The sequence below is a fragment of the Eretmochelys imbricata genome, chromosome 23 (genome assembly GCF_965152235.1).
Source record: "Eretmochelys imbricata isolate rEreImb1 chromosome 23, rEreImb1.hap1, whole genome shotgun sequence".
In the NCBI taxonomy this organism is placed as follows: domain Eukaryota; kingdom Metazoa; phylum Chordata; order Testudines; family Cheloniidae; genus Eretmochelys; species Eretmochelys imbricata.
Genome location: NC_135594.1, coordinates 1117628 through 1135697, shown reverse-complemented (window position 1 = coordinate 1135697; position 18070 = coordinate 1117628). Strand labels below are relative to the sequence as shown.

General features: G+C 65.7%; 1 protein-coding gene across 1 annotated transcript in view; it reads left to right on the top strand.

Moving 5' to 3' along the window:
• Positions 1-238: 238 nt before the first annotated feature.
• Positions 239-18070, top strand: part of SPTBN4 (spectrin beta, non-erythrocytic 4) — a 55706-nt gene continuing 37874 nt past the window's right edge. The window contains exons 1-15 of the mRNA XM_077840082.1: positions 239-278; positions 724-887; positions 1279-1430; positions 2057-2230; positions 2741-2832; positions 4595-4675; positions 5277-5392; positions 5980-6092; positions 8384-8571; positions 8993-9110; positions 9535-9693; positions 11658-11960; positions 14259-14409; positions 15644-16514; positions 16953-17090. Coding sequence (XP_077696208.1) covers positions 740-887; positions 1279-1430; positions 2057-2230; positions 2741-2832; positions 4595-4675; positions 5277-5392; positions 5980-6092; positions 8384-8571; positions 8993-9110; positions 9535-9693; positions 11658-11960; positions 14259-14409; positions 15644-16514; positions 16953-17090 — 2804 coding nt within the window. The 5' untranslated portion in view covers positions 239-278; positions 724-739. The remainder of the gene's footprint in view (positions 279-723; positions 888-1278; positions 1431-2056; positions 2231-2740; positions 2833-4594; positions 4676-5276; positions 5393-5979; positions 6093-8383; positions 8572-8992; positions 9111-9534; positions 9694-11657; positions 11961-14258; positions 14410-15643; positions 16515-16952; positions 17091-18070) is intronic.

Genomic DNA, 18070 nt, shown 5'->3' with positions numbered 1-18070 from the left:
CAGGCCCAGAGGACAGACAGTCCCTGCCCCAGGGAATTCACCTCTGAGCGTGGGCAGCGTCGTCTGGGTGACTCGCACGTGTGCAAAGCCTTGGCAGGCGAGCAGGGGGCCTGTGCATGGTGGGCCGTGCGTGTGCAGCACAGAGCCTGCCCCCCCCGCGGCTCCGTGCGTGTGAACGCACACACCCTGAGCAGCAGCGCTGTCCAACGGGCGATTGTGGGCGCAGCTTGGCCTGCTGCGGTCGCCTGTGTGCGATGTTTAGACACGCGGGACGGCAGGTACGTGGGCAGAAGCCAGGTGCGTGGAGCTGGGGTGCAGCAGATGCCGGTTCTGTCACTGGCGTGCCCAGGGGACGGCCTCCCCGCACGCACGTGGGCAGTGAATCGTGCGTGCAGCTTTCCCCGGTGCCGATCCCTCGTGCACACACTTGGTGCGTTGTCAGTTGCACGAAGAGCGATCGGGTGACTGTGGGAGACCCGTTCCTGGGCAGGCGGGGGAGGGTTTTGTGCAGAGGGGGCGCCGTGCAGGAACACTGAACATGCATCAGTAACTATCGTGCTCCGATTGCTGGAAGGTGCTTGACACTGTTCACGCTGCTTAGAAAACAGCAGCCAGGCCGGCTGCCAGGCCCTGATCCAGCTCGCGGTTCCTGGGGCTGCCGGCTGGAGCAGGGTCTCCGCAAACCCCGGCCCAGAGCCTGTCACTTGCTGTCGTTTCTGGTAGACGTTAACGCTCCCCGATGGCCAACGGAGCAGCTGAGCTGGATAACATGGAGATCCAGTCGCAGAACAGCAACACCCGCTGGGAGAACACGGACAACCAGGTCTGGGATGACACCACGGTCACCGCCAAGCTGTTTGAGTGTTCCCGCATCAAAGCACTCGCCGGTACGTCCGCAGGGGGCTGGGAGCCAGGACTCGGGTTCTCTCCCTGGCTCTGGGAGGGGAGTGGGGTCTAGTGGTTAGAGCGGGGGGCTGGGAGCCAGGACTCCTGGGTTCTGTCCCCGGCTCTGGGAAGGGAGTGGGGTCTAGTGGTTAGAGTGGGGGGCTGGGAGCCAGGACTCCTGGGTTCTGTCCCCGGCTCTGGGAAGGGAGTGGGGTCTAGTGGTTAGAGTGGGGGCTGGGAGCCAGGACTCCTGGGTTCTGTCCCCGGCTCTGGCAGGGCAGTGGACTGTTGATTAGAGCGGGGGTGCAGTGGGGGGCCCTGCACACGTGGTTAGCCATCTCCACAGGCTGGGTGTGGGCAGGGCAGTGACCGTGCTGCGTTTGCCCCTGGCAGATGAGCGCGAGGCCGTGCAGAAGAAAACCTTCACCAAGTGGGTGAACTCGCACCTGGCCCGGGTGTCCTGCCGCATCAGCGACCTCTACGCCGACCTCCGCGACGGCTACATGCTGACCAAGCTGCTGGAGGTGCTGTCTGGGGAGCAGCTGGTGAGAACGCCGCGGCCGGCCCGGTGCTGCAGGGGCTGGGGACTGGCTCTGCCCCGGGCAAAGGCCCCCAGCAGCAAAGAGCAGCGAGGCAGGGGACCCCGGGGGCTGCCCTGCCAGAGTCTGCCCTCGGGTGCGACGGCGGGGCGCTCACTCTGCCCGCTGCAGCCGGTGCAGGGCAGAGCCGGGGCTGGCAGGACCCTGGCACGGTGTCCCTAGCTGGCACGGACAGAGAAATCGCCCCCGGGAGTCAGCCGCAGATGGTGGGGTTGGGGGGTGCTTCTGTAAAGGGGATCTGGGATGGGCATGGCTGTGTACCCAGTACTCCTGTCTGTCCGTCCGTCCGTCCCCATACGTAGCCCCTTGTCTGTCAGGGCTCCTCCCTGTCCCTCCCTTCTGCCTGGGGCGGTCCTGCACCCTCACCGTGCTATCCCAGTGCCCAGCTCCGGCTGTGCCCAGCACGGGTGGCTCCCCGGGTGGGGCCAGGGCCTGGCTGGGGCGGGGCCCCTCCTGGTGTCTCAGGGCGGTTTGCCTGGCCCAGGGCGAGGACGGGGCGTTAGCCCGGGGGAGCCTGCGTGGCACGGGGAGCCAGAGGCGCGGTGCTCAGGCCCCTCCCTGTGGCCCCCCAGCCCAAGCCGACACGTGGACGCATGCGGATCCACTCGCTGGAGAACGTGGACAAGGCCCTGCAGTTCCTGAAGGAGCAGCGCGTGCACCTGGAGAACGTCGGCTCGCACGACATCGTGGACGGGAACCACCGCCTGACGCTGGGGCTCGTCTGGACCATCATCCTGCGCTTCCAGGTGGGAGGGGCCGGGGGTGGCTCCAGGGGGCGCTGTGCCACAGGGAGCGAGATGTGGGGCGCTCTGCCCTGCCGGCGGGGCTGGCGCCTGGTGCCATGGGGCAGTGACAGATCCCTGGGGACAGACCAGCCCCAGGGCAGGCCACTGCGCTCTGCCTCTCCCTGCCTCCCTGCATGCCCCGCTCCGCTGTGCACTGTTACTCAGCCCCTGCTGTCCACCCCAGAGGTGGCTGCATCCCAACGGCGAAGTGATCCCCCTATAGATCGCAGGGCACTGCCCCCGCCCAGCCAGGCGGGTGGCAAAGGGCCAGACACACCTGCTGACCCCACACAGGGGTCCCCCCCGGGCCGGGCATGGGGGCAGAGGTGGTGCAGCTGTGTCTTAAGGGGATTCCCCAGCAGGACTTGTGGAGCAGGGGGAGGGGAGTGGCCAGTGGAACCCAGGTGTCCGGCGGGGGAGGGCTGAGTATTTCCATGGCGCGTGTGTCAATCATCCTCCCCCTTCGCCCAGATCCAGGTGATTAAAATCGAGACGGAAGACAACAGGGAGACCCGCTCGGCCAAGGACGCGCTGCTGCTCTGGTGCCAGATGAAGACGGCAGGGTGAGGGGCCCTGGAGCTGCCCGGGTGCCCCCATAGCTCCCAGCTGGCCTTCGCACGGGGCGTCCCTCCTGGGGCACGGGACACGCCCAGGGCCGTGACTCCTCACTTCCCTCCTGGCGTGGCCCAGGGAGCCAGGCCTGAGCCGGACCTTGCTGTGCTCTCTGGCAGGGCGGGCTCTGCCTGGTGGTCCCTAGATCAGTGGGCATAGGGACCAGGCGTTCTCCGGGCGGGTGTAGGGACTGGGCGGGCTCAGGAACCGGGCATTTGTCACGGGGTCCCTGGGCGATGCTCTGGAACTGCTCCCTACGAAGCCAGGCAGGGCTCTGGGGGAGTCTCCTCTCTGGGAGCAGCCTGTCTGCAGGACACACAGCTCACCCGGCTTCCACCTTCCTGGGTCTGACCCCGGAGCATTCAGCCTCTTCTGCCCCTCCGTGTGCTTCCCACAGCGAGTCCGCCCAGGCGGGGTTCCTGGGGAAGCCAGAGGGTCCTGCCCCCCAACTCCGCAGTCAGACGGGACTCTCAGCCAGCCAGTAAAACAGAAGGTTTATTAGACGACAGGAACATGGTCTAACACAGAGCTTGTAGGTGCAGAGAACAGGACCCCTCAGCTGGGTCCATTTTGGGGGGCAGGGAGCCAGACAGCCACGTCTGCACTTCACTCCTCGTCCCCAGCCAGCCCCAAACTGACTCTCTCCAGCCCCTCCTTCTCTGGGCTTTGTCCCTTTCCCGGGCCAGGAGGGCACCTGATTCCTTTGTTCTCCAACCCTTTAGCTCTCACCTTGCAGGGGGGAAGGGCCCAGGCCATCAGTGGCCAGGAAACAGGGTGTCGGCCATTCTCTGTGTCCAGACCCCTGCCCACACCTGCCCTCTAGGGCTCTGCAAGGATCATACACCCTTATCCCACCCCCTAGATACTTAAGAACTGCCTAGGGGAAACCGAGGCACCCCCACACTATTCAGAGGAAACATTAAGAACAGTCCTGCTTCATCACAGCATTCTCCGGGCAGGTGTAGGGACTGGGCGTGCGTAGGGACTGGGCATTCTCCAAGCAGGCATAGGGACTGACTGTGTGTAGGGACTGGGCGTTCTCTGGGCAGGCATAGGGACCGGGCAGGCTCAGGAACTGGGCATTCTCCGGGCAGGCGTAGGGACCAGGCATTCTCCAGGCAGGCGTAGGGACCGGGCGGGCGAAGGGACTGGGTGTTCTCTGGGCGCACAGCTGGGTCGCTTGGACCAAGGTGCGTGTTGGGCGGATGGTCAGTTTTTGGGTTTGGCGGCTGGTTCTGGGTCTGGAATAGCTGGTGCCGGGAATCCCAGGCCATATCCCCCCAGTGCAGCGGGTGCTGGGATCCCGGGCCGTATCCCCCCGATGCAGTGGGTGCTGGGATCCCGGGCCGTATCCCCCAGTGCAGCGGGTGCTGGGATCCCGGGCCGTATCCGGCTGGTGCAGTGGGTTCTGGGATCCCGGGCCGTATCCGGCTGGTGCAGTGGGTTCTGGGATCCCGGGCCGTATCCCCCGGTGCAGCTGGTGCTGGGATCCCGGGCCGTATCCCCCAGTGCAGTGGGTGCTGGGATCCCGGGCTGTATCCCCCCTGGCATCTGGGCTAGATGGAGGGTGGCTCTGATCGGCCCAGGCTGTCCCGAGGTTGCTGCGAGTCTGATGCCCCGAGCAGAGCCGTGGTGGGCCGGGCGGGCGGGTGGTCATTCTGCGCACGGTTGTACTAACTCTTTCCCTACCCCTCCTTTCGGACCCTCCTCCAGGTACCCGGAAGTGAATATCCAGAACTTCACCACCAGCTGGAGGGACGGGCTGGCCTTCAACGCCCTGATCCACCGGCACAGGTGTGCGGGCGGCTGCCTCCTGGCAGGCGGTGGGGGGCTGGGTGCTCCCCCCCTCCCTGGGGTCCGGATTCCAAAGTCTTTTGGGTTGTTTCTGATTCCCTGGCAGCTTCCCAGCTGGGGTCTGATTTTCTGGAATACATCAGGGCAACAGAATGGAGAGTTCCCGGCTCGGGGAGGGGAGTGGGGTCTAGTGGTTAGAACAGAGGGGCTGGGAGCCAGGACTCCTGGGTTCTATCCCCAACTCTGGGAGGGGAGTGGGGGTGGGTGGTTAGAGCAGGGGGGCTGGGAGCCAGGACTCCTGGGTTCTATCGCCAGCTGTGGGAGGGGAGTGGGGTCGGGTGGTTAGAGCAGGGGGGCTGGGAGCCTGGACTCCTGGGTTCTCTCCCTGGCTCTGGGAGGGGAGTGGGATCTGTTGGTTAAAGCGGGGAGAGGGGGCTGGGAGCCAGGACTCCTGGGTTCTCTCCCTGGCTCTGGGAGGGGAGTGGGGTCTGGTGGTTAGAGGGGGGGTGGGAGTCAGGATAAATGGCTCTACGCCAGGGGCCCATCCCGTTGCCCCACACGTCCCACCGAAGGTCCATCAGGTGTTGTGTTGAATTCCCAGGCCGGAGATCGTCGACTTCAGCAAACTCACCAAATCCAACGCTACTTACAACCTGCAGCAGGCCTTCAACGTGGCCGAGCAGCAGCTGGGCCTGACCAAGCTGCTGGACCCGGAAGGTAACTCCCTGTCTCGGACGGAGCAGGGTCACACCACGCGGTGCAGCCACCTCTGGGGTGGAACAGCAGCTGGGGGTCGGAGACCCCTGACCGGCTGAGTGACCGTGGCCAAGCCCCTTCCCCTCCGCCCTGGGTCTGGTCACCCGGTGAGCCCCACAGCAGCCGGTGCTGGTTGGCTGAGAGCCCCGCTCACCACGCTCGCTGGTATCGCTGTGTCGTGCCCTGTGCTCCCCGTCGGCCTGTTGTCACTTGTCTTACACCCGGACTGGGGGCTCTCTGGGGAAGGGGCTGTGTTTGTACAGCGCCTAGCGCGGTGGGGGCTGGCTGCATGGCTGGGGCATCTGGGCACGCCCGTAGTACACCTAATAATAATAACGTGGCCTCCGGGAGCCTCGGTTCCCCGCCTATGACCCAGGGAGACTAGCCTGGCCTGGCCGCCCCGGGGGCGGGGGGGTAAAATCAGTCCAGGTGGCGAGGTGCTCACAGCTGCAGGAACAGGCACCAGCTAAGCCACTCGCGCTGATCTCGGGCGCTCGGCCGGCAGATCTGACGTCTCTGCTGAGCGGTTCGGTTCTCCCACCCGGCAGATGTGAACATGGAGAACCCGGACGAGAAGTCCATCATCACCTACGTGGTCTCTTTCTACCACTACTTCTCCAAAATGAAGGCCCTCGCAGTGGAGGGGAAGAGGATTGGGAAGGTGGGTGCCTGGGGGACGCTGCCGGTGGGCTCTGGTCTCGACGGTTACCTCTGGGTCCTGCTGGGGGACCGCAGAGGGCGCTGACCCGTTTGCAGGGCGACCGCGATTCCTCATGGGATGTTAAACAAGGGCCAGTCCCTAATCTGCAATAACGCCCTCAGTTTGGAACGGGGGTATGGCTGTGTGCGGCTCCTGGCGCACTGCAGCGTCGTATCATGGTGGACTGTAAAGAGCCCAGCTGAGAATGGGACCCGCTCTTGTGCCGGGTGCTGCGCAGACCCAAGATCGGGGCCCCACTGTGTCCCGGAGCAGTGGGGCTGAGATGTAGGGGGCAGTTTGCAGTCCTCAGAGCGATGGGCTCAGGCTCTCAGCAGACTCTGGCAGCGTCGCTGCGTTGCTCACACTCGGGTCACGTTTTGAGCTTTTCTTCCTGAGTGTGAGCTGGAAACCTGCTGGTTCTTTAGACACAAGGTGGGTGAGGTTGTATTTTTTTATTGGACCGACTTCTGGCAGCTGAGCTCTGATGTAGTCCGTGACCCCTGGAGCCTGTAGACGTGGGGTTTACATTTCCTGTTCCTCCATCTGCCCCCGCGCTCCCTTTCGCTGAGTTACTTGGGCTTGACCCTGAGCCTACCTGGGAGCTGCCAGTGCCCGTAATGGGCCCAGCTCCCCTCGTGCGGCCAATCCCACTAGTGCAAGGCGAGTGTGAAGTGCTGCCGAGTCAGAGAGCCCCCTCCCCGGCACGTGGCATGGTGGGGCTGGGTTGAATTGTGTCTGGAGCCCCCTGCTGGTGGTTTAATTTATGACCTGGCGAGGGTATTCCGGGGGGTCCGAGCTGACCCCGGAAGGGGCTGGCAGGCAGGGTGTTGTCTGGCCCAGCGAGGCCGGGGTGGAGCCAGGCGGGCACAGCTCCTGAGGCAGCAGCCTTTGCCGTTGGTTCTTGGTGGGCAGCAGGGGGCGCTCTCGGGGCGGCACCCAGGGAAGGCGCCAGCTGCTTCCCCCCCCGGCCCCCGCCGCCTTGCTGACGAGATCACTGCTGCCAGCTGGGCCCTGCCAGCTGCTCTTTTACGCCCATCTGAGCCGTTCCTTGGCAGCATCTTCATCAGCCCCGGGGCGGAGCTGCCCCTGCACAGGGCTGCCACGGCGAAGGACCGCCAGGCTACGGAGAGAAGCTGGGGGGAGGGCACCACACCGTACCCGGGCTGTCTGAACTGCCAGGGGAGCAGTGTGGGGCTAGGGGAAGCCAGCGGGGTACCCCTAGTCTCGGACGGCCAGCAGATACCTCCGCCCAGCGGGCCACTCCCAGAGCGGCAGCATGGCCAACAGGCTGTGCCCGGGAGGACTGGGTCTGTTCAGGGCAGCCCCCCCCCCCAGCGACGGGGACAGGCTCTCGGCAGACCCAGGCAGCATCGCTGCGTCACTCACGCTCGGGGCAGATTGGGGGGATCAGATCCGAGAGGGGACTCCCAGCAACTGGCTCTCTGCAGACTCAGGCAGCGTTGCTGTGTTGCACATCGGCCAAGTCACTGTCCCCTCTCTGGGCCCGTGTTTCATGGCGCGTGGTCCTGTTTCATAGGCACCGCAGCAGGGGGCGAAGGACGGAGAGATTCCAAGGAGGGTGGAGGGGCCTGGTGGGTTTTCACAGGGAGCTTCGGCCAAGCACATGGGAACCAGGGGGATGGAAACGGAACTGTCCGCACTGGGAAATACCTCGCCCTGGCCTGTCTAGTCCGTGAGCTTGTTGGGGCACTCTGAGTCTGTGCAGCGCCTGGCACGACGGGGCCCCGATCTCGGCCAGGGTCTCTGCCGTGAAATGCATTTGCTTTGTTATAATTCGTGTTGCCGTTGGACCCCAGCCATAGCCCAGGGCCCCCCTGTGCCAGGCGCTGCACACACCCAGAACCCCCCGGGGTTACCACCCGCATGCAGAGGGGGTGCCAGGGCCGGGCTGCCCCGGCGATGGGAGAACCCATCTAGACTGGACTAGATCAGCCCTTGGGCTCTGCTGGTGCGATTGAAGCGGTGCCGCGGGATGCGGTTGGACCAGTATAAACGTGGCTAGTCCTTTCCATGTGCTGGTCTAAAGCCCGTTAGGCCGGGAGAGCCGCCTCCGCGCTGGGATTGCTGCAGGGTGACAGACCCGCCCTGCCTGGCCTGGCTGCACCAGGGCGCATCCTGAAGGGTTGGGAGCCGACGGCGTCTCCAGCAGACGGGGAGCAGCGGGCAGGAGCCGGGGCGCCCCGGTGCCTGGCGCAGGGCCCGTTTGCTCCTGCGATGACCTCGCCCCACAGGTGCTGGACCAGGCGGTGGAGCTCGAGGCGCTCATGGAGCGGTACGAGCGGCTGGCGGCCGAGCTGCTGGCATGGATCGAGCGCACCGTCGCCATCATCAGCAACCAGAAGTTCGCCAACTCCCTGGCCGGGGTGCAGCACCAGCTCCAGACCTTCACCACCTTCTGCACCCTGGAGAAGCCGGTCAAGTGAGCGGCTGCCCGCGACGCATGGGGCAATGGGGTGGGGGCCGGGCGGGGGCGCCAGGCAGGCGGGGGCAGAATGCCGGGTGGTTCCTCACCCAGATTCTAACCGGTGCAGCTAGCCTGGCTGGAGCCGCAGTGTAGACGCGGGTTTGGAAGTGGGGTCTCTATACCCAGCTGGCTGCAGGCATCCTTGGGCTGAGAGTTTCCCAGGGCGTCCAGGCACGAGGTGCCCCTGACCCCCCCCAGGAATCCCCCAGGGCAGATCGGGCCCCGGGAAGAGCCCGAACCACTCGGGAGTTGTTTGATCCGTGGGAGAAGCCCTGGGCGGGGGGGCTCTGAGACTGGGGGGAGACGGGGGGAGGCAATGGCTGGAGGGGGGCAGCCGAGGGGGGGGGCGTAATGCTTGGCCTGGCTCCCTCGGCAGGTTCCAGGAGAAGGGGAACCTGGAGGTCCTGCTCTTCAGCATCCAGAGCAAACTGCGTGGCCTCAGCCGCAAACTCTACGTGCCCGGCGAGGGCTGCGGCATCTCGGACATCAACAAGGTGCAGCCGCGGGGGGAGGGGAAGCTGGGGGGGCCACGGGGGACGGAGCTGGTGGGGTTGGAGCCGTGCGGGGGAGCTGAGGGAGTGTGGGGGCGCTGTGGGGATCTATGGGGGAATGGGGCCATTCAGAGGGGTCAGGGGGTTCACACAGACCCATCCCCCTGTGGTCTCTCCCGCACTGGTGCCCTGCACCAGGCCCTGTCTGCATCCACTGGACTCGGGGCCTGTCCCGTGGGATCGGGGCCCCTCACAAGCTCTGGGCAGGATGGTACCCATAAGCCGCCCCTGGGCCAGTCCAGGCCCCCAGAGCGCTGAGAACCTGGGCTGGGGGCCGAGGGCTTCCTGGGCTCCAGGGACAGCCCGGGCCCCCCGAGGGAGCGCTGGCCCCCGGCCCCGACCCCTCTGAGCCCCGCGCTGCCCCCAGGCCTGGGCCCAGCTGGAGAAGGTGGAGCACGAGCGGGAGGTGTCGCTGCGCAACGAGCTCATCCGGCAGGAGAAGCTGGAGCTGCTGGCCCAGCGCTTCGACCACAAGGCCGGCATGCGGGAGGCCTGGCTCAGCGAGAACCAGCGGCTGGTGGCACAGGTGAGGTCCCACGCGGCTCCTCCCCAGCGTCCCGCGCAGTCCCCGCCCCGGCTTCCCGTAGCCCCGCCAGGGCCCACCCAGCCCCCGGGGCCCACAGGCGAACCCAGTGGCACCGGAGACAAACAGGACGCAAAGCAGCCCTGACCTTACTGCCCCACGGGCAGTGCCGCACCTGTGTGGGGCCTAGTGATTAGAGCAGGGGTCTAGGAGCCAGGACTCCTGGGTTCTCTCCCTGGCTCTGGGAAAGGAGTGGGGGCTAGTGGTTAGTCCCGCTCTCACGGACATACAGCCCCAGCGGCCCGGTCCCTCCCTCGTGCCCCGGCTGGCCCCTCACGGGAGAAGCGGGAAGGTCCTCTCCTGGATCGGTGACTGGTTGAAAGACAGGAAACAAAGGGTAGGAATAAATGGTCGGTTTTCAGCATGGAGAGAGGTAAATAGCAGGGTCCCCCAGGGGTCCGCACTAGGACCAGTCCTTTCAACATGTTCATAAACGATCTGGAAAAAGGGGTAAACCGTGAGGTGCCAAATTTGCAGATGATACAAAACTACTCAAGATAGTGAAGTCCCAGGCAGGCTGTGAAGAGCTACAAAGGGACTCTCAAAACTGGGGGCCTGGGCCACAAAAGGGCCGATGAAACGCGGCGTTGACAAATGCAAAGTGGTGCACAAGGGGAAACATGATCCCAGCTACACATGGGCAATGACGGGGTCCGAATTAGCTGTTACCACTCCTGAGAGATCTTGGAGTCACTGCGGACGGTTCTCTGGAAATATCCACTCCACGGGCAGCGGCAGCCAAAGAAGCGAACAGACCGCTGGGAACCATTAAGAGAGGGGCAGATAATAAGGCAGAAAATATCACGTTGCCTCTACATCAGGGGTCTCAAACACGCGGCCCCTCAGGGCTCTGGATCCGGCCCGCGGATTTGCCAACCTCTTGGTGCTGAGGGCTCCGCGCTGCCCCTGCAGCCCCGGGGGAGGGGGAGCTGAGCACTCCGGGAGCTGCTCTTGCCTGTGGGTACCTGTGGGGCCGGGGCTGGGGCAGGGAGCCTACCCTGGCCCCGGCACGCGCCCCTGCCTTCCCCGAGCCACTCAAGGTAAGCGGTGCCAGGCCGGAACCCGAACCCCTCCTGCACCCCACACCCCAACTCCCTGCCCTGAGACCCCTGCTGCACCCCGCAGGCAGGGGCGGCGGTGGAGTGGGGGGCGGGGGCCCTCGGACCAGCGTACGAGTCCTCATGTGGCCCTCCTGGTGATTCAAGTTTGAGACCCCCTGCTCTATATCCATCCATGGGACGCCCACAGCTGGAATCCTGCCTGCAGGTGTGGTCGCCCCATCTCAGAAAAGGTAGATTGGAATTGGAAAAGGTTCAGAAAAGGGCAACAACAATGATCGGGGGCTGGAACGGCTGCCACATGAGGAGAGATGAATAAGACGGGGACTTTTCAGCTTAGAAAAGAGACGACTTGGGGGGATACGACAGAGGTCTGTAAAATCATGACCGGTGTGGGGAAAGTAGATAAGGGTGTGTTATTTACTTCTCATAACACAAGAGCTAGGGGTCACCCAATGCAATGAACAGGCAGGAGGTTTAAAACAAACCAAAGGAAGTATTTCTTCCCACAACGCACAGTCAACCTGGGGAACTCCTCGCCAGGGGATGTTGTGAAGGCCAAGACCGTAACAGGGTTCAAAAAAGAACTAGATGAGTTCATGGAGGACAGGTCCGTCAGTGGCTATTAGCCAGCATTGGCGGGATGGTCTCCCTGGGCTCTGTTTGCCAGGAGCTGGGAATGGGCGACGGGATGGATCACTCGGTGATTCCCTGCCCTGTTCTGTTCGTTCCCTCGGGGGCCCCTGGCACTGGCCACTGCCGGAGGACAGGATACGGGGCGAGAGGGACCTTTGCTCTGAGCTGGTCTGGCCGCTCTTGTGTTCTCTCTCACGCCCCCGCCGCCCCCAGGACAACTTTGGCTACGACCTGCCGGCGGCGGAGGCGGCCATGAAGAAGCACGAGGCCATTGAGGCGGACGTCTCGTCCTATGAGGAGCGCATCCAGGTGGTGGCGGAGCTGGCGATGGCGCTGGAGGCCGAGGGTTACTACGACGTGCGGCGCATCAGCGCCCAGAAGGGCAGCATCCTGCGCCAGTGGGGGCTGCTGACCGAGCTGGTGGGTGCCCGGCGGGCCCGCCTGGAGCAGAGCCTGGCTCTGCAGACCATCTTCCAGGACATGGTTTCCATGATCGGCTGGATGGAGGAGATGCAGGTGGGCAGGGAGTGGGGGGAAGCGGGGAGCCTGCTCGTGGCCTGGAGGGGTTGGGCCCGGTTTAAACCAGTGCCCAGGACCCGGGGGAGCCAAGGCTCCTGTGTGAACTGGGGGGCCAAGTCCGCAGAGGCGGAGAGAGGCTGCTGTGGGCAGAGCTGCAGCGGGGGCCGGCAGCTGGGGCACCAGGCTGGGAACTGGGACCTTGGGCACGTCCCTCACCCTTGCTGGGCTCCCATTTCCCCCCACGGTCTGCTCAGACTGCGAGCTCGTGGGGCAGGCTCTGCCGGGGCCCCGATCCCGGCCTGTGTCTGGGCAGCGCCCGGCGCGCCTGGGCCCTGATCCCGGCCTGTGTCTGGCAGCGCCCGGCGCGTCGGGGCCCCGATCCCACCCTGTGTCTGGGCAGCGCCCGGCGTGACGGGGCCCCGATCCCAGCCTGTGTCTGGGCAGCGCCCGGCGTGACAGGGCCCCGATCCTGGCCTGTGTCTGGGCAGCGCCTGGCGCGCCGGGGCCCCGATCCCAGTCTGTGTCTGGGCAGCGCCCGGCGCGCCGAGGCCCCGATCCCGGCCTGTGTCTGGGCAGTGCCCGGCGCGCCGGGGCCCCGATCCCGGCCTGTGTCTGGGCAGCGCCCGGCGCGTCGGGGCCCCGATCCCGGCCTGTGTCTGGGCAGTGCCCGGCGCGACGGGGCCCCGATCCCGGCCTGTGTCTGGGCAGCGCCCGGCGCGACGGGGCCCCGATCCCGGCCTGTGTCTGGGCAGCGCCCGGCGCGACGGGGCCCCGATCCCGGCCTGTGTCTGGGCAGTGCCCGGCGCGACGGGGCCCCGATCCCGGCCTGTGTCTGGGCAGCGCCCGGCGCGTCAGGGCCCCGATCCCGGCCTGTGTCTGGGCAGCGCCCGGCGCGTCGGGGCCCCAATCCCAGCCTGTGTCTGGCAGCGCCCGGCGTGACAGGGCCCCGATCCCGGCCTGTGTCTGGCAGCGCCCGGCGCGTCGGGGCCCCGATCCCGGCCTGTGTCTGGGCAGCGCCCGGCGCGTCGGGGCCCCGATCCCGGCCTGTGTCTGGGCAGCGCCCGGCGCGACGGGGCCCCGATCCCGGCCTGTGTTTGTGCAGCGCCCGGCACGCCGGGGCCCCAATCTCGGTTGGAGCCTCTGGGTGTGGCAGTTGAACCCCCACTTCAGGGGGGCTAGCTCCCCGGCTCCTCCCCTTCCACCCAAGCCTCTCCCCTGCTAGGGTTGCCATCTTTCTAATCGCACAAAACCGAACACCCCTGCCCCACCCCTTCTCCGAGGCCCTGCCCCCACTTGCTCCATCCCCCACCCCCTCCACTGCTCGCTGTCCCCCACCCTCGCTCACTTTCACTGGGCTGGGGCAGGTTGTGGGGTGCGGGAGGGTGAGGGCTCCGGCTGGGGGTGCGGGCTCTGGGGTGGGGCCAGGGATGAGGGGTTTGGGGTGCGGGATGGGGCTCAGGGCTGGGGCAGGGGTTGGTTGTGAGGGGGGTTGCAGGGAGTGGGATCCGGGAGGGAATTTGGGTGCAGGAGGGGACTCCGGGCTGGGGTGTGGAAGGGAGTTCGGGGTCCCAGCAGCGCTTACTGCAGCTCCCAGGAAGTGGCTGCCAGGTCCTTGCAGCCCGCCGGCGTATGGGAGCTGCAGAGCCGGCACTGGGGGCGGGGGCCGCACGCGGTGCCTCCCTGGCTGCCCATGGGCCTAGGGGCTGCAGGGACCTGGCGGCCAGAGCCAGGGCAGGCGGGGAACCTGCCTTAGCCCCGGAGCCGCTGACCGGACTATTACCAGCGGTGCTGACCGGAGCCTCCAGGATCCCTTTTCGACCGGATGCCTGGCAACCCAAACCCTTGTCTTGCTGCTTCGGCCCCCGCCCACCAGAGCCCCGAGCCCCCCGTGGCCAGAGGAGCCCCGGCCCACCCACCCCAGCTGCCCTGAGCCCCGGCCCCGCCAGATGACCTGCCCTAGCCACGCCAGCCACCCCGAGCCCCGACCCACCTGCTGCTAGTCCCAGGCCACTGGCCGGCCTGACCCCTGGCCACCAGCCCGAGCACTGGCCTGACCCCCGGGCCACTGGCCAGCCCGAGTTGCCCCTGGCTGCTGGCCGGCCAGAGTCCCCCCATCAGGCCCCTGGAAGAAGAGAATCGTGCCAGGCCAGTAACTTCCTGTGGGCGTTACGATAGGGCCTCGGGGCCCCGTGGTGCCAGGTGCTGTACGTAACAGAGAGGCCGCCCTGCCTGGGGTCGCTCGCAACTGGACGCCTGCCCAGCGGTGACGGCTTCGCCCGCTCTTGGTCCCGCCAGGCCCCGCTGCTGTCGAGGGAGGTGGGGAAGCACCTGCTGGAGGTGGAGGACCTGCTGCAGACGCACGGCCTGCTGGAGGCCGACGTGGCGGCCCAGAGCGAGAGGGTGCAGGCTCTCAACCAGGCCGCCCTGAAGTTCTGCGAGCTGGAGGGTAAGCGCGGGCTGCGGCAGGGTCCCCTGACCCCTGCGGTGGGGCCGCCTGGCGGCGGGGCCGCCTGGCGGCGGGGCCGGGCCGCGCTTTGCGCCGGTCCGAACGGCAGCTTATCCCAGCCACTGGTCCCCTCGCCAGCGGCGCCCGGTGCCCGGACCTCGCTCAGGAGCAGAGCATGGCTCCTGTAGCCGGCTGGGACATCTCCTAGCCCGCGTCCGACGGCAGACGCCCTCTGCAGAGAACGTGCAGGCCCAGGTGGGCTGAGATGGAGGTGGGGGGCCTGGGAGCCAGGACTCCTGGGTTCTCTGGGTCTCTACCCAACAGGCCAGGCCCGGGGACTGAGTGCCCAAGGCACCGTGGGAGAGATTCCTGTGCAAAGCCATGGGCACCCGGCTCCTGAACAAGATCTGGGGGCAGGCAGACAATTTTCAGAACAGACGAGGGCTGTACTGGGGAGGGGAGTTAGGTCTAGTGGGTTAGAGCGGGGGGGCTGGGAGCCAGGACTCCTGGGTTCTATTGCAGCTCTGGGAGGGCAGTCAGACTGAGTGGTTAGAGCAGGGGGCCGGGAGCCAGGACTCCTGGGTTCCAGCTCAACTCTGGGAGGGCAGTCAGACTGAGTGGTTAGAGCAGGGGGCCGGGAGCCAGGACTCCTGGGTTCTATTGCAGCTCTGGGAGGGGAGTCAGACTGAGTGGTTAGAGCAGGGGGGCCGGGAGCCAGGACTCCTGGGTTCTAGCCCAGCTCTGGGAGGGCAGTCAGACTGAGTGGTTAGAGCAGGGGGCTGGGAGCCAGGACTCCTGGGTTCCAGCCCAGCTCTGGGAAGGCAGTCAGACTGAGTGGTTAGGGCAGGGGGCCGGGAGCCAGGACTCCTGGGTTCCAGCCCAGCTCTGGGAGGGCAGTCAGACTGAGTGGTTAGAGCAGGGGGGGCTGGGAGCCAGGACTCCTGGGTTCCAGCCCAGCTCTGGGAAGGCAGTCAGACTGAGTGGTTAGAGCAGGGGGCCGGGAGCCAGGACTCCTGGGTTCCAGCCCAGCTCTGGGAAGGCAGTCAGACTGAGTGGTTAGAGCAGGGGGCCGGGAGCCAGGACTCCTGGGTTCCAGCCCAGCTCTGGGAGGGCAATCAGACTGAGTGGTTAGAGCAGGGGGCCGGGAGCCAGGACCCTGGTGGAGCAGCTCTTCCACAGCAGCAATCAGCGGCTAAGAGCAGGGCCCAACGTCTCTCCTGTTCCCCTGCCCCAGGTTACCAGCCCTGCGACCCCCAGATCATCCGTAACCGTGTGACCCACGTGCAGACGTGCCTGGAGGAGCTGCGCCAGCAGGCGGCCCAGCGGCGCACGGAGCTGGAGGCCTCCCGCCACCTGTGGGCCTTCTTCCAGGAGCTGGAGGAGGCGGAGGCCTGGGTGCGGGAGAAGGAGCAGATCCTGGCCTCCAAGCCGTGCGGCAGGGACCTGAGCAGCGTCCTGCAGCTGAGCGGGCAGCACAAGCTGATGCTGGGGGAGCTGGGTGGGCGCCGGGCCCTGCTGCACCAGGCCGTGGAGAAGGGGGAGCAGCTGCTGGCCACCCAGCGCCCCGGCACGGCCCAGCTGGAGGAGAAGCTGCGGGAGGTGCAGCAGGGCTGGAAGAGGCTGGAGGAGGTGACGGGGACGCACCAGCAGAAGCTGCAGGAGGCCTTGAGCTTCTACCGGTTCAGCGCGGAGACGGACGACCTGCTGGCCTGGCTGCGGGACAGCTACCGCCTGGCCTCCAGCGACGACTTCGGGCACGACGAGTGCTCCAGCCGGGCGCTGCTCCGCAAGCAGGCGGCCGCGGCCCAGGAGCTGGAGCGGCACCGGGCGCCCGTCCTGGCCCTGCGCGCCCAGCTGGCCCGCCTGGCCGCCCCGCACCGCCAGCTGCTGGGCGCGCAGATCCGCATCGTGGAGGTGGAGCAGCTCTACGGGGAGGTGGCCGAGGTGGCCGTGCTGCGGCACCAGTGGCTGCAGGACGCCCTGGCCGTGCACTGCATGTTCGGCGAGGTCCGCGCCTGCGAGGGCTGGCTGGACGAGAAGGAGCAATGGCTCTCCGGCATGCACGCGCCCCAGGAGCTGGAGGACGTGGAAGTGGTGAAGCACAGGTCTGGCTCGCGGGTCTGTTCCCTGCTGGGGCCTAGAGCCGGGGGGCTGGGGGCCAGGACGCCTGGGTTCCATTCCCAGCTCTGGGAGGAAAGGTTGGGGGCCAGGACGCCTGGGTTCCATTCCCAGCTCTGGGAGGAAAGGCTGGGGGCCAGGACGCCTGGGTTCCGTTTCTAGTTTTGGGGGGAAGAGGGGTCTAGTGGTTAGAGCCGGGGGGGGGGAGCTGGGGCTGGGGCTGGGAACCAGGGCTCCTGGGTTCTATCCCAACTCTGGGAGAGGAGTGGGGCCTAGTGGCTAGAGCAGGGGGCTGGGAGCCAGGACGCCTGGGTTCCATTCCCAGCTCTGGGAGGAGGGGGAAAGGGTGGGGAGCCAGGACGCCGGGGTTCTGAATGCCCCGTACGATTCTGTTCTATCCACGAGCCCCTGTGCGCCTTGGGCAGGTTTGAGAGCCTGGACCAGGAGATGAGCAGCGTGATGGGGCGCATCCTGGACGTGAACGAGACGGTGCAGCAGCTGGTGGAGGGCGGCCACCCCAGCGCGTCCGAGGTGCAGTCCTGTCGGGACCACCTGAACAGCAGGTACGTGGGGCCGGGGCAGCCTGCACTCTGCGGGCCTTGGGGGAGGCTTCGGAAGGGGGGCCTCAGGATCAGAGGCGGGGCTGGGTTCAATTCCCGGCTCTCTGGGTCTCCACGTTGTTATACAGACAAAACTGGACAGGATCGTTTCAGGGGACAAGACAAGATGTCACGTTTATTATAATAACACAATGTAAATACACACATACAATGTACACACACTGTTCTGCAGCTGCTAGATAGTTACCAGTCCTGAATGTAGCTCGAGTTCGTGGCGTAGGTTCGTGGCTTGTGGCGGCGAACTGGCCAGGAAAGCCGGGCTCAAGGAAGGGCTGGGTCTCTGTTGGGCATGCACCAATGCCCTTCCATGTTGGCAGCAGAATTAATAATTTTATTAAGATAATGTTGAAGTAAAAAGAAAACGGCACAGAGTTTAGGCATAGAAGTTTCTGGTTATCAGGGAATAAGGTACAGATTATCAAGGGGTGCGAAATTCGGTTTAGGAGCGGATGGCATAAGGAATACATAATCTGCCATCTCCCCGATTGGTGGTGAAAGTTTAACGGGTCCAAGGACAGACATTGAGCGATGGGGGTATGTTGTCCATGTAATGGCTATGTTCAGGTGTGGAGTATAATGAGCGGATACGATGATGAGGATGGATCTACCCTCATTTGGTGGGATTTAATGTTCAGTGAGTTTATGGTTCCAGTTCATATGGTATTACCCTCCAAAGTTGTGAGGCAGCAGGGAGGGGGAGGGTTGACCTGGGAATGTGGCAGGGGAGTTTCAATGGGAGACCTGAGATCCTGTCACCTGAGCTGGGGGGGAGGTGGAGGTGACATCTCTGCCCGGGAATGTGGACAGAGACTGCAGGAGGGGGCCTGCTGGGGGGGTTTAGTTTCAGTTTGGGGCTGGGTGGAGGAACGCAGGGAACCCCAGGGCTGGGGTCTAAGCTCCCTGCTCCCCCAGAAGGACTTGAC